The sequence below is a fragment of the Sapajus apella genome, unplaced genomic scaffold (genome assembly GCF_009761245.1).
Source record: "Sapajus apella isolate SASKATOON/1434 unplaced genomic scaffold, GSC_monkey_1.0 scaffold45, whole genome shotgun sequence".
Classification (NCBI taxonomy): domain Eukaryota; kingdom Metazoa; phylum Chordata; class Mammalia; order Primates; family Cebidae; genus Sapajus; species Sapajus apella.
The window spans coordinates 16,647,776-16,661,963 of NW_022436985.1; the positions used below are offsets into that span (position 1 = coordinate 16,647,776).

General features: G+C 37.4%; 1 protein-coding gene across 2 annotated transcripts in view; it reads left to right on the plus strand.

The window, feature by feature from the left end:
- Positions 1–14,188, plus strand: part of PRKG2 (protein kinase cGMP-dependent 2) — a 121,079-nt gene that overhangs the window by 5,686 nt on the left and 101,205 nt on the right. For both annotated transcript variants that reach the window (XM_032239808.1, XM_032239809.1), the window contains exon 2: positions 4,786–5,259. In XM_032239808.1, the coding sequence (XP_032095699.1) occupies positions 4,799–5,259 (461 nt within the window). In that variant the 5' untranslated portion in view covers positions 4,786–4,798. The remainder of the gene's footprint in view (positions 1–4,785; positions 5,260–14,188) is intronic.

Below are 14,188 nucleotides of genomic sequence, written 5' to 3' on the forward strand. Positions count from 1 at the left end.
TCATTAAGCAAATACTATATGGTAATACCTGTGCTAAATTTTCTTCATGTTTATCCCATTTAATCCTCTAAAAACTCTAAAGGACAGGCAGTATTATTTTGTCTATTGATCAATGTTTCTTTCTTTTTCTTCCATTATTGACACTCAAGTATCTCACCTGAGGGCATATGGACCACTAAATGAAAGTGCTTCGACTAAGACTCTGGCTCCATAACCTTAGCCGGCACCATACCATCTCCCATATTGACGCATATACATGGAGCTATACACACACATCTATATATGTGTGTGTTTGTCTGTGTATATTTATAACAGACTCCAGATGGGTGGAGAGAGAAATAGATATTATCTAGACCACAGCCAAGATTCTGGTTTCAAACTGCTATAGGGCTGGAGGAAAAACAGAAAACAAAGCTTAATTCCTCCCACACTGACTGCCAGGTGTTAATCCGCCTGCAAGTGACTTCACAGTGACTTTTGGTTTTCTTATGTCTCTTCTAATTACCTCTTGGTGGACAGCTTTTCCTAAATGGCGATTACATTAATATAATAATTTGTAGTCTTAGTTTTCCTCTGCCTCTAGCTAAATGCCACTACTCATTTGATTGCTGTCTCCCACACCTAACTGCGAAGAGTATTGCCTCCACAGTGAGCTATAGGTTTTTGTCTTCAAAGATAATTAGGTGTGCCTTTGTGTTTTAAGGATTTCACTGCAATGTGTGAAAATAAATAGGGGCTACATGAGGGAATTACAGAGCTTCAGTTATTAAGTCCTTGTAGTCATGAACTGGCTCCATGTCATTCATAATTATTTTTTTGTCTCTGTCTTTTGGTGGGGGACTTGCTTTCCAGGCTGTTTGTTGCCAAATGACTTCTTTTCTCAATGGAAGATATAATCCAGGCAAAGTAAGAGTCCCTTACTCCCTGCCACCACCTCCAAAAGGAATAATGTGCATCATTTTGACACTTGACAGTCTGAGGCAGAAGGATCCCTTGAACCCAGTTTCGAGACCAGTTTGAGCAACGTAGTGCAAGACCCCATCTCAAAAACAAAATTAAAAAAAAACAGCCGAGCGTGGTGGAGTGCCTGTGTAGTCTTAGCTACTCTGAAGGTTGAGGCAGGAGGATCACTTGAGCCCAGGAGTTTCAGGTTTCCATGACTGCACCACTGGCCACTGCATCTCATGGTGTGAGTGAGACCCTATCACTTAAGAAAAAAAACACAAAAGACTCTTGTTGGAAGATGTCCAGTTTGCTAGACTTCTGTTCCACCCAAAAATGATCCTCCCTGAGTTTTCTTCACACCAAGATATTAATTGCCTGTTTCTAGTTACCTACTCTGATAAGAGCTACTTGTCTACTTCATGTCTGTTACCTGCCAAGCATTGCGTGGAGTACTTTACAAATGTAATCATCGTTGTAACCCTATGAGATGGCTATAAATATATTCCCTTTTATAGATAAGAAAGTAAGACTCAAAAGATTTTAAGGAATATATAGAAGGTTGAGAAAAAGCAGATTGTTTTATAACCCCAATTGGCCTGACTCTATTGCTCATGTTAAATTCTGATCTTTATCTCCAAACTCATTTCTTATTACATCATGTGCTGCCCACTTACTGTAAGAATGATTTTAATAACGTGCAGTTGCCAGATTGATGGAGCAACATCCTATGGTTCAATTCTCCTTGTGGCTGGCTAGCAATACATATTTGAAAAATAGCTTATCTTAGTGACGGATACAGGAAACAGAGTGAACCTAATTAGGTTTTATGAAGCCAGAGACTTGAAACCTTGGCTTCAGGGACAGCAATATTTAAATGGATGAACTAAGTAAGAAATCAGACTAATATTGAGCCATTTAGTAACTTACTTACGTATCCTGAATTAGTGACTTCAAAGATCAGTTGGTTACTCTCATTTCACCCATGTTTGAAATTCTAAATAACTTGAAAGATTTACATAGCTTCCAAGGAAACCAGAGGATTGTTGGTGTTTTGGGAGAATTTAACATCCTTTACCTAACTGTGCCTCAGGTTTGTAAAATTATTGGATTGGTACAGGATTTTTTTGAATACCATTCATAGAGCAAAAAGGATTCTAAACCTTTTAATATTTGGAATGCTAAAACTGTTTTCTGTGTCAAATGTGACTGCAAATCCATGATGGGTTATGCCCTTGATATAGTATGTGATACTTAGGTCTTAGTAAACAATTTTTCCATGAACAAAAATGAAGTAGTTGTTAGTTTAATATTAGATTTGAAAGATTTTGTGCTTGTTCTTTTCTTTTTTTTTTCTTTTTCTTTTTAAATTGTACTTTAGATTTTGGGGTACATGTACAGATCATACAGGATTGTTGCATAGGTACCTACATGGCAATGTGGTTTGCTGCCTCCATCCCCCCGTCACCTATATCTGGCATTTCTCCCCCTGTCATCCCTCTTGCTCTTTTCTTTATAAGGCAAATCGTTTTCCTCCTATCATCCCATCTCCCTTCTTTCGCTACTGAACTAAGAATACTTGTCCATGAAGCAAGAAGGCTGTCTAGAAAATGGCTTACTGATGTATGTTAAAAATATATGTACACATTAATTTAAGATATTTTTGGAGTACTTTTCTTATGCTTGTAATTCATAATCTCATTCAGGTTTATTCTCAGATTTCAATCTAACATATTCTGAATTGCTTATTTGGGATACAAGTATGTCCAGGGCCACTTCTTTGAATTCTAGTCTCTTCATGCTTCTTATGTATTCATAATATGTAAGATCAGTAAATGCTGCTAAGTCAACAGAAACTTAAAGGTTAAACCTGCCAAATCTCTGCAACATATTAAGGCTAATGTTTATTAATGACTACTTGGAACCTGAATTCTATGAGAAATATCTAAGTGTTTCAAGATTGCTTTTATAAACACATTTATTTTCTTTTGTACCATCCATCATAGGCAATTTGCACTGGGTATTTGGTCGCATCTGTTTGAAAGCTAGAAGTTGTGTTACATCTTTGCATCCGTGCCTTTATTGTTGTAGAGGTCACAATTTTGGTAGAACTAGGGAAAAACTCTAAGTATTTCATTTCTATTTAAGTTTGAAGTTTAGAGAGAGAAAGAAGCAGACGTATGGGTTATAAAACTGCAAAGTTTGACTTCTTCTGACTTGAGATAATCAGAAATAACTCAAGCTTAGTTTACAAGTGTTATAATGCTTTTTGGATTGTGGCTATTGAATTAGTTGTTCTCATGCTGCTATTATAATAAAGACATACCTGAGACTGGATAATTTATAAAGGAAAGAGGTTTTATGGACTCACGGTTCCACATGTCTGGGTAGGCTTTATAATTATTGCAGAAGGCGAAGGAAGAGCAAAGGCAAGTCTTACATGGTGGCAGGTAAGAGAGCATGTGCAGAGAAACTCCCCTTTATAAAATCATTAGGTCTTGTGAGATTTATTCAATATCATGAGAACAGCATGGGAAAAGACCCTCCCCCATGATTCAGTTAACTCCCATTGGGTCCCTCCCATGACATGTGGGGACTTATGGGAGCTACAATTCAGATGAGATTTGGGCGGGGATACAGCCAAACAATATTAATTGTCAAAAACTTCATGTGCAAAAGTATGAAGTTTAAATAGGTAATCTAAAAAGCCTTTAAACATTATAATAACTAATTAGAGCAGTATTTCCGAAACTTCACTCATTCAAGTTCTACTTTTATGATTATGCTCATATGTGATTATTACCTGCAGATGATTTATTTTTTATTTTCATTGAATTGACTCAGTAAACCTAAATACCTAGTTTAGCCTTCACTGAAGCAATAATATCAATGAGATCACGACTCTGTGGTGATAGTTATTTATATTTCAAATAAATGTTAAATATATAGCTATTAGACTAAAACAAATTCTGAATCAACTAAGTCAACTCTCTTAACCCCTGATATGCATATCGCATCCTGAGACTCACAAGATTCTTGATTACTTTGGGGCCTGAACTCAGGATATTAATTTTTTTAATTTTTGAAATTTTCATAACTTCCCACACTACACCAATATAGGAGGATATTCTTAATAGGAAAAGAATAGAGCCTTGCAGCATGGGTCATAAATTTTGGAGATTGTCAGCTTTTGACATAAAGTAGACGATGTAGAACAATCTTCAAACTCTTCTTCCTGTTGGTGACCACCATTCAGAAGTTTTTAGTAGTGAGTGTTATCAGAAATGCAAAACTTAATAGATACATATAGCAGGAGAAAAATGCTAATCAGGCATCACCAACTCTGCTTCCGTCTTCTGAGAAATGCAGATGTATAATTTTCTAAATCTGGGGAAGGTTTCTTACTGTTGCCACATGGGGAGCTGTGAAAGTTGTGACATTTCCATGCCTCTGTTGTTTTAGCTGCTCATTTGCGTTTTATCTTTGCCATGCTGACATCCAAATCGCAGTTTTGTTGTAATGCTTTTGACAGCTGTTCAGAGACAGTGTCCTGAGTTACCTGCTGTTTACTCAGACCATTTGTACAAAATGCTTAGGTGTGATACTTGTGCTCTCAAAGGGACAGGTAAGAATGAACACAAATGCCAACTCCTCTTCATAGAGGAAAAAAAGAAATCAAGAGATAGCTTCTCTTCTGGAGACATGAGGAAATTTTATTGCTTTTCAAACAATGAAGATAGCTGTGTTCCTATTTATGAAACAAGATTGGAATGAGAGGAATGGTGGGGACTGCCGGGAAGTGAAACTCCACTTGATACTTACCAATTCTGTGCCCTTTCTCAGGTCCCTGAGCAACATGGGAAATGGTTCAGTGAAACCTAAACATTCCAAGCACCCAGATGGACACTCTGGGAGCCTCACCACTGATGCTCTGCGGAACAAGGTGACAGAGCTAGAGAGAGAGTTGAGGAGGAAGGATGCCGAGATCCAGGAGCGGGAGTACCACTTGAAGGAGCTGCGGGAGCAGCTGTCGAAGCAGACTGTGGCCATTGCTGAGCTCACAGAGGAGCTCCAGAACAAGTGCATCCAGCTGAACAAGCTGCAGGATGTGGTGCATATGCAGGGAGGAAGCCCGCTTCAGGCTTCTCCAGATAAAGTGCCTCTTGAGGTCCACCGGAAGACCTCCGGATTGGTCTCTCTCCATAGCAGGAGGGGAGCAAAGGCTGGCGTGTCCGCTGAGCCAACAACCCGGACCTATGACCTCAACAAACCCCCTGAATTTTCCTTTGAGAAAGCAAGAGTCAGAAAGGACTCCAGGTAAGAAGTTTCTGCACCATTTAAACTCAGATGGTCTTAATACTGTGAAATATGAGAGTGATATTTATTAAGCCTCCTTAATGATAAAGAACATATTAACCCTTTCAGCTTTGGGGGTAGAGAGGATTTTGAAATGATTTTGTTTTGTAACAGAATCTCCCATTGGGCAGAAGTTTAAAGCCAAAATTGCACTATATATCTCTCTCTGTGAGGAACTCAGTTTACTGACAGTTTTTTCTATTACCTTGAAAACCCTAGGGGAGTAAAGAAATAGTATTAGGAAGTGTACACTTCTCTTTTTAGACTAACGAATTAAAAATGTACACATATCACAATGAATTGTGGCTATGTTAGCAAAAAAAATCACATTTTAGTAGTTAGTCTTCAAGTATCATGAAAAAGGAACATGCTGGAGCTTCAACGAAAGATGATATAATTTATTAATTCCAGTTTATGTGATTGCTACTCTCTGCCAGTCACTGTGTTAGATGCTAGGTATGTATCAGTGAATACACATAGAGCTTTTTAGTAGGCGCAGTAAACAGTATATACAGAAACAAGTCAGCAGTACGTAATTATTAATTGGAATCAATAATATGATAAAACCAGCACTGTAACAGGTGGTGTCTGGAGTGAGGGAAAGGAAGACAAAGAGACAACAGAAGCAGGCTTGTCATGAAGGCTTCTCTGAGGAAGTGACCTTTAACCAGACCTCAATGATGAAAAGGAGCATGAACCAGGCAGAAAGAGGATTTCAGGAAGAGGAAACAAAAGCTAGAATTACTTTTGACTTTTTAAAAGAACATATAAATATTTGCCACTGCATTTGTGTGTGTGTGTGTGTGTGTACATTTCTTTATGAGCAAAAGTTTGATTTTCTGGGCCAGGAAAGATTTATTAGAAACATCATGAGTTAGGATCCCCTTTCTTCACTGTTTTTAACTGAGTGTTTATTAATTGAAATTCTGTCTTTTGCCTTGATAATGCCTTGGCTGAGCCTGAATCATTATTGTAAAATGCAAGAGTTGTGAAATTAAAACAAATTTTAACTTATTCATGAACAAAGTAAAATGAATTAAGATAAAACATCTGACCTAGACAAACAAATGATTAATTTTAACAACAGAATTATAAAGGGAGGTTTAATTAATCAATTTGTTGACAGTACTTGGCTCATAGTGAATGATCAATAAATATTTGTGAAGGAAGCTAGTGATGTCAGATTACTAATCATAATATCCTGGGGCTGAAAGAGATCTGATTAATATTGGATTTCAGCAGAGTTTTATTAAGTCAAAAGTTTTATTAGTCTAAAAATTTCTCATCTATTTCCTTTCAAAGTAATAATTATTTTTAGTGGTATGAATTCTGAAATTACAGATGGCATGAGCTTATATTTCTTTTCAAAAACAACATCATCCAGTGTTCTCTTTTGCTATATCAGAGATATATGAACTCCATATAGTATATGTATATATGCACTATACATAATAACAATATTATAAAATGTGCATTACATTACTATATATGCACACATAAGTATAATCTATTATTTACCCACAAAAATGTTACAAATAGCAATGTGCTTTTTTATATAGAATGACATGTAAGAGAATTTAGTAGCAATTCATCTGTGACCTCCTCCCTATATACGACACCAGATGTATTCTCCTGAATCAAGATTATGTTCAGTTACTTTGTTAAAAGACTTACGCTCATCTTGAGGCAAAACAGTATTCTCCTGGTGCTGAACAATCTGAGATAAGCATATTTCCTTGAATGTATTTAAGGATAAATTATTAGCTCTGTTATAACCAGGAAAAGAAATCAGTAGTTATACACAATTTCTGTGCCAAACCAGACTTCATTCTGTCTGTCTATAGTGAATGGGACAAAGAAAGGATATTCTCTCTCCTGTATATGGATTATTGATGATTTGCCTCACCATAAAGGCCTGTCAGATTGAGGTCGGCACAATATGGAATCACTGGTCAGCTGTACCCAACCTGCAGTATATCATAGTCCTTTGTAGGGACTTGGTTTTGTGCCTACTGATCATTTTAGATCTTCAAAAGCATGTAACATGCAGTGGGCATATAGCCTGTTTCTATAACAGGTACTCAGCTTTATTGAAGTATTATAAATTTCATGACGAGTCAGAGTACTACATGGTATCACATACTCTGATCTCTGATTTAAATTTAATATGCTGAACATCAGAAGACCTTAGAGCCATATGAACCTTAGAGATTGTTTGATGCTACCCCCCTTAGTAGAGAAGTAAAGTCACAGATGCTGGGGAGTTACAGAATATACCATGGTTGGTTGCAGAGCTAAGATTAGAATCCAAGACTGTTGACATTGACATCAGATTTTTCCCTCTTGAGTCCTACTCTTGTGTTCTAAGAATTATCCATAAATATGAAAGGCCTTGATTAGACCAGCCTGGACACTAGTCTGCCTTGTTATAATATGTCTCATTGATTGATATTAAGAATGGTGGTGCTTCCTGGAGCTCCCTAGCTTCACCCATGTGGAGTTGAGCAGAGGCTGTTCGTTGCATCAATGCCTACCAAGTTCTGGATTCTTAGAGCTGAGGTCTGTGAGAAAAGGACATTGAGAATGGGTTTGATCCATCTGATGGCACCAACTGTGGCATATATGAAGGGTCACATATGGGTTCCTGAATAAGTACAGTGCTTCTCAAGGCTGAGAACTGAATATCACTGGCAGAGAGGGCAGAGAAGAGCTAACATAGCATTTCTGCCCATGTCTGGTCTGCCTTAAGCACCGAAGACAACCATGTATTCAGATGTGAGACCTTTTACTGAGATCAAGTTTTTCTTTTCTGTTATGTAGATATTGTTTAGCAAACTTCATCATAGCAAAATTAGTAGCTCATTCTGAATGTCTGGTGGAACACAGGCAAATTAATCAGAGACATCTGGCAAGTTGCTGGTATGACTGCATTTTGCTAGGGACGCCTAAACTATCATTTGAAACTATTGTTCTTTCATGAAAAGGAAAGATAAAACAAAGACTTGCCATCTGACTTCAGATGTTGACTCCAGTTGTAGGAAGGACAATTAGTTTTATCTGTCACTCCTACCACAGGAGCAGAATAGGTAAAAGAAGAAAATGCTGGTGAGTCATATGATTAAATAAGATGTGGAAAAGGACTGTGAAAGAATATGTTTGTTTTTAATTTGCTTCCTTTCTAAAGCAATACTGAGCATTTGAGGATGTGCACTACAGAAAATGTTTTCTTTATTGGAGAGGAATGTTTCCATGGAAAAAATATTTATATACCACTAATTATGTGCCAGTCACCACCCTGAATGTCTCACAAATACTGAATCATTTAGTCCTCACAAACCTGTAAGATAGATATCATTTATCACTCCCATTTTGTATATGAGAAAACTGAGCCATGCAGAATTATATAACCTGCCAACGGCTACATAGATTTTAATATGGGAAATAGGATTCAAGATCAGAAAATTCGCTGTCTACAGTCTGCTCTAATCATTCCTATAGATGATGTCTTTTAAGATAACAATCAGAGGTGGACTCTTGAGCTTTTTGTTGGAAAGCCTTATTTTAAAATTAAGTATATTGTCAGAGTTAAAATTTTTTAAAAGTGCAATGATTATAAAAATCTGCCCGCAATTGTTATTTTTCCCTGAAAATGATTCTTCCAGAAAGAACTGCAGTTTGGAGTAGTGGGAAATTTGGCCGGGGTGGAAACACCCCTTTTTTCCTTTTCATGAAATAGTGACTTACATGTTGCCATATGAGAAGTTCTATATCTATATTTTACGTAGATAATTAAAGATTTTTAAGAGTGTATATACAGGTTCTTACTAGTTGGATAGTTAAAAAATTGGTACATATTCTTATAAATACTATTGCCTTAACCTGGGTCTTCAGAAAAGCAAAAATTGAAGCTGCCTATATACAATAAGGAATGGAAGAAGAAAAATAGTCCAGTTGTGTGGTGATCTGATACTCAGAATCTATGGGTGAAAGTAGTTGGGGGATGTATCTGGTGAAAGTTGTCAGTATGCTTGAAAACAAAAGGTTATATTTCATAGTGATAGATAATGTACATGTAGACACTCAGCCAAAATGAGCTACTCAGGGATGCGATGAAAAAACTCAGTTATTGGTTGGCTATTACATGTCTGTCGTTCTCCATAATTAACTCATGGAGGCCTTAGACTTGCCTAATAAGGCATCACTTTGTTTGTTTTACTGAAGGTGAAATTAAAGCTCAGGGTCATTCTACTTGCTCCAGGTTGTAATGTTTGTCTTTTTTTGGAAGCAGCTTTCCAATTTGAGTCTGTCTGATGTCAAATGTGTATTCTCTACCACAGTGTGCACACCATTTATAGCCCATGCAGCCTACAGTGTGAGTGGCTTCTCTTGGGGTTGTGTAACCAGGCTGGGGGCTTTTTTTGTGGGGGTGAGGTAGGGTGGGTGGTACTGTTAAGCTGCAAAAAAAAGGAAGAGGTAAAAAGCATGGAGGAATTTAGGATCCTGACTGGAATCAAGTGGCAGCTTCCTTGACATCTAGATGAAGTTAAATAAGCTTTGGCAGCCGGTCTGAGTCCTGGCACCCAGCCACTCTCCCTTTGTGCCTCTCTTTTGTTCTCTCTAAGGAGCCAAAAGGCTCTGGGCTTTACCCACTTTGCTTCCCCACCTCAGCGCTCTCAGCCTCTCAAATGGTTTTCTGCTTAGCTGGTATCTACCCTTTAGTCCTTCTCACTTTATCCTTAAAACTTCCGGTTTGTTAGTTGCTAGGCATTAGGAAAAATGTTTAATGAAGCCTTGGAAAACACTGAGGATTTGAAGGCTAATTGTTTTGAGTAGTCAAAGGTCTAACTGCTGATTGTAAGCGCTGTGCTGACTCTCAGGAGCCTACCCTTGCCTTGTGGGCTTCATTCCTAATGGGATGCGCCATGCTATTACACTAACCAAAACATGGCACTTTTGGACCCAGTACCTAGCCTTGGCTTAGCAGCTATAATGTCCAAGTTTCCCTTTACTTCTTCAGATTAATACATTCAATGCAACAAATATTTATTGATTATTGAATCAATGCATCTGATTCTTTAATATTTTCTTCCATATTTGCTTCTCTTTTCTTTATTTCTTATTGTCTTCCCTCATCATTTTCTTCACTAATTCTTTAATTTGGTTTCTTCTTAATCTTCTCTCATTCTCAGTATCTAACTAGTCAATGGCCAACAGGATGAATTTTGAGTATCTATTATTGGTCACACTCTGCTATGACCTATCTATAGTTATCTCACTTATTTTCACAGTAAACCTATCAGGCAAGTACTTTTACATGAGGCTTATCAAGAGTAAGTAACTAGCCTATGGTTATCTCTAGTAGTGGCTAAGGCTTGTATAAACTCACCTAGATGTTAAAATATCTGACTCTTAATCACAATAACTCTGAAATCTATTCTCATTTTGTTTAACTCTCTATCATTTTAATTTATATAGGATATTTATAGCAGTTTCGGATCTACTTGGTTCGAAATAGGTTATTTCAGGTGAGTTGGAGCAGTGCTGGCTTTTAACAAGGGTCCTGGATGCCTGGGCAGGAGCCTTCACCTCTTCTCCCTTATGTCATCTAAATGTCCTCTGAAATGGGCAGGTCTTTTTGGCCCATTGTTTTTTCTCAAAAACAATCTGGATGCTGCCCATTCCTTGCTAGATACCCAGGAAGGACTGTAGTAGAAATAGTATCATTGAGAAGACACTCGTCTTTCTTTTCCTTGCTTGCTGGATAAGAGACGAACATCACCACTGGCCTTTGACTCCAGTGAGCAGTACCCAGTTTCCACAGAACCTCCTTTTGCTTTCTGTAAGACTGAGCAGCTCGGCTCCTGTCTAGAATTTTTTCTAGAATTTAAATTGCAATACAATTCTCAGAAAGAGGAACAGATCTGAAGACAAGAATGAAACTTTTTGATTTTCAAACTCTTTGGAAGTCCCTTCTTTGGGAAAGATACATTTCTTATATCTATCCTTTAACTAAAACTGTTTCTTTTCATTAAAGTCTCATTTTAAAATGATTTGTCTTCTCTTTTTGCTGATTCTCCTTAGAGGTATTTGTTAGTTGTAGATTTTTCAGTGCAGTTATGTGTGACAGTTTTTTTTTTAATCTATAGCCAGGAATGTCCAGAGGACGTTTTATATTTTATATATATTTTATAATGTGTGAATGATCAGGGTCTCCCAGCATCTGTTTAATCCTTCTTTGGTTATTTGTGATGCCAAAACAATTTTAATTGGTAAATTTGAAACAGCTGTTTAAATGGTCTTTTTGAGGCTTGCAGATGAAGCTCTGGGAAATATGAGGGAAAGAAAGATCTGGAGCTTCAAGTTCCCTCTTTCCAGGTGAGATAAGGAAGGAGGTAAAACAAATGACAAGAACAAGACACGACTTGAAATTTATTGGCAACAGAAACTCAGGAAACCCAAGCATATTAGTTTTCTATTGCTGTGTAATAAATTACCGCGGACTAAGTAGCATAAACAACACATATTTGCTATCTCAGTTTCCAGTGGGCCGAGTCCAAGCATGGCTTAAGTCATCTTCTCTGATGTCAGCCACAAGGCTGCAGCCAAGGGGTCAGCTGGCTGTGTTCATTAGTAGAGCTTTCTACAGGAAGAGGACCTCTTCCAAGCTTGCAAGATTTTTGGCCAAATTCGGGTCCTTGTGGTTGTAGGGCTGAGGTCCCCGTTTTCTTGTTGGCTTTCAGGTGGGGCTTCTCTCAGCTCCTAGAGACTGCCTAGAGTTCCTGCCATGTGTCTTTCTCACAGTCCCTCTCACAGCATGGCAGCTTACTTCTTCATAGCCAGCTGGATAAGCCCTTTACAGTTGGCTAAGATGAAGTCTTGTATAAACTACACAGGAATGGCTTTCCATAATCATTGCTGTATTTTGTCGGTGAGAACAAGTCACAGGTTCCCACTCCTGACTCACCAAGTCCTTTTGCTTCTCTGGTGTTAGATTCCCGATTAGGAATATTGGTCATGCTGGGTAGGTAAAGCTATGCATAAAAAGTCTTGTACATCCATGCTCACAGCAGTGTTATTCACAGTAGCCAAAAGGTAAAAACAACCCAGTGTCCATCAATGGATGAATGGAAAAACAAAATGTAGTATATATATGCAATAAGATATTATTCAGTCTTACAAATGAACTTCTGATACATACTACAACAGGAATGACGCTTGCAGACATTCGCCAGACTTAAAAAGACAAATGCTGCAGGACTCCATTTATGTGAGGTACCTAGAATAGTCAAATTCATAGAGACAGAAAGTAGAATGGAGATTGTCAGGGACAGGAGGGATGAGGGGATCCAGAGAGTATATAATAGGTACAGAGTTCCAGTTTGGGAAGATTCTGGAGATAGATGGTGGTGATGGTTGTAAAACAATGGGACTATACTTATTGTTACTAAACTGCATACTTATAAATGGTTAAAATGGTGCATTTTATGTTATATATATTTTACTAAAATTTTTAAAAAAAGACCAGACACTGAGACTGACTTGACAGCATGTGTATAGGTGCCAGGCTACACTTCAGGTTCCAGACAGAATGCTGGGAGGAGGGAGAGGAGAGTAAGGGTTTTCTCATTTGTACATTATATTGCAGAAAAGAACAAGCTATGCCAAAGTCTTGTGACAAACATTAATTGATCATCGTTAATCAATACTTGTAATTACCTAATTGATTGATTTCTTGATGAGCCCTCAGTAGAGCATGCTCCCAGTGCTGTGGAAATATAGAGGGAAGGGACAGCTTCAACTCCCTTGCATGTTCTTGTTTACAGCTATAATCCTTAATCTTAAGTGCACATTATAATCACCTGTAATGAGAAGTACTGATGCCCGGGTCTAACTCCCAGGTATCCTAACTAAAGTGATTTGAGGCAAGAGCCCTGGGAATATGGATTTTAATTCATATATAATTAAAAGCTCCTCTGCTGATTCTCATATGAAGCCACCACTGAGAAGCATTTTGTTATAGGAGCAGGTATTCCTGCTGCTGACGTCTCAAATACTTGGTTTGAACATCTAAGAGTAGTACTAATTACAGACATGTAATGGAACTGTTTGCCATTTATACCTAATTACCCTGCCATGCAGTGATGATTATGCTTGTTATTGAGTGTGTCAGACATACTTCTTTGTAAGTTTTGGCTGATTTCAACATTTCATTGTTAAACCCTGTTCTTTTATGCTCATGGGAATAGCATCATCTACACAAACTTAAGTAAGAGAGAGAGAAATGTTTTGTTCTGAGCATGAAATAACAGCAAACAGAATTAATGTACAACTGTATTTAATTATATGGGCAATAAGTAAAAGAACTGACAGAAGAAAGTCATGCTTACTTCATGACTTCCATGGGATGATCTTATTTTTCACATGCTAGTTTCTCAAATTATAAACTTATGCATTTATTAAGTTTTTTGTTTTTGGTTCATCACTCAAAAACAATTATCAGGGAATGGAGAAGAAAATAGAGATGTGTATCTTGTTTATTAAATGTGCATTGTTTATTAGGGTGAATTTATTATAGTGGAATTGACGTTTTCCAATTCCACTCTTGTCCCTGTACCCATAATTTTTAAATTGGGAGAAGGAATTTGAATGTCCTTTGGGTTTCTTAATTTTGTCAAGTTTCTAATGTATGCAAAATAGAATTCCAAATATTAAGTAATAAGAAAATGAAGAATACATAGTCATACCTTTGAAGATCAGAGTCTCTTTGGGGAAATTATAATTTATTTTATATTTTATGGGATTAATATTCTAAGAGATAGGCATACAAAGGAAGGTGGGCATATTCTTTACTTCGTGGGATAGAAGAGAAAATCTTTAGCTGAGTTTTTAA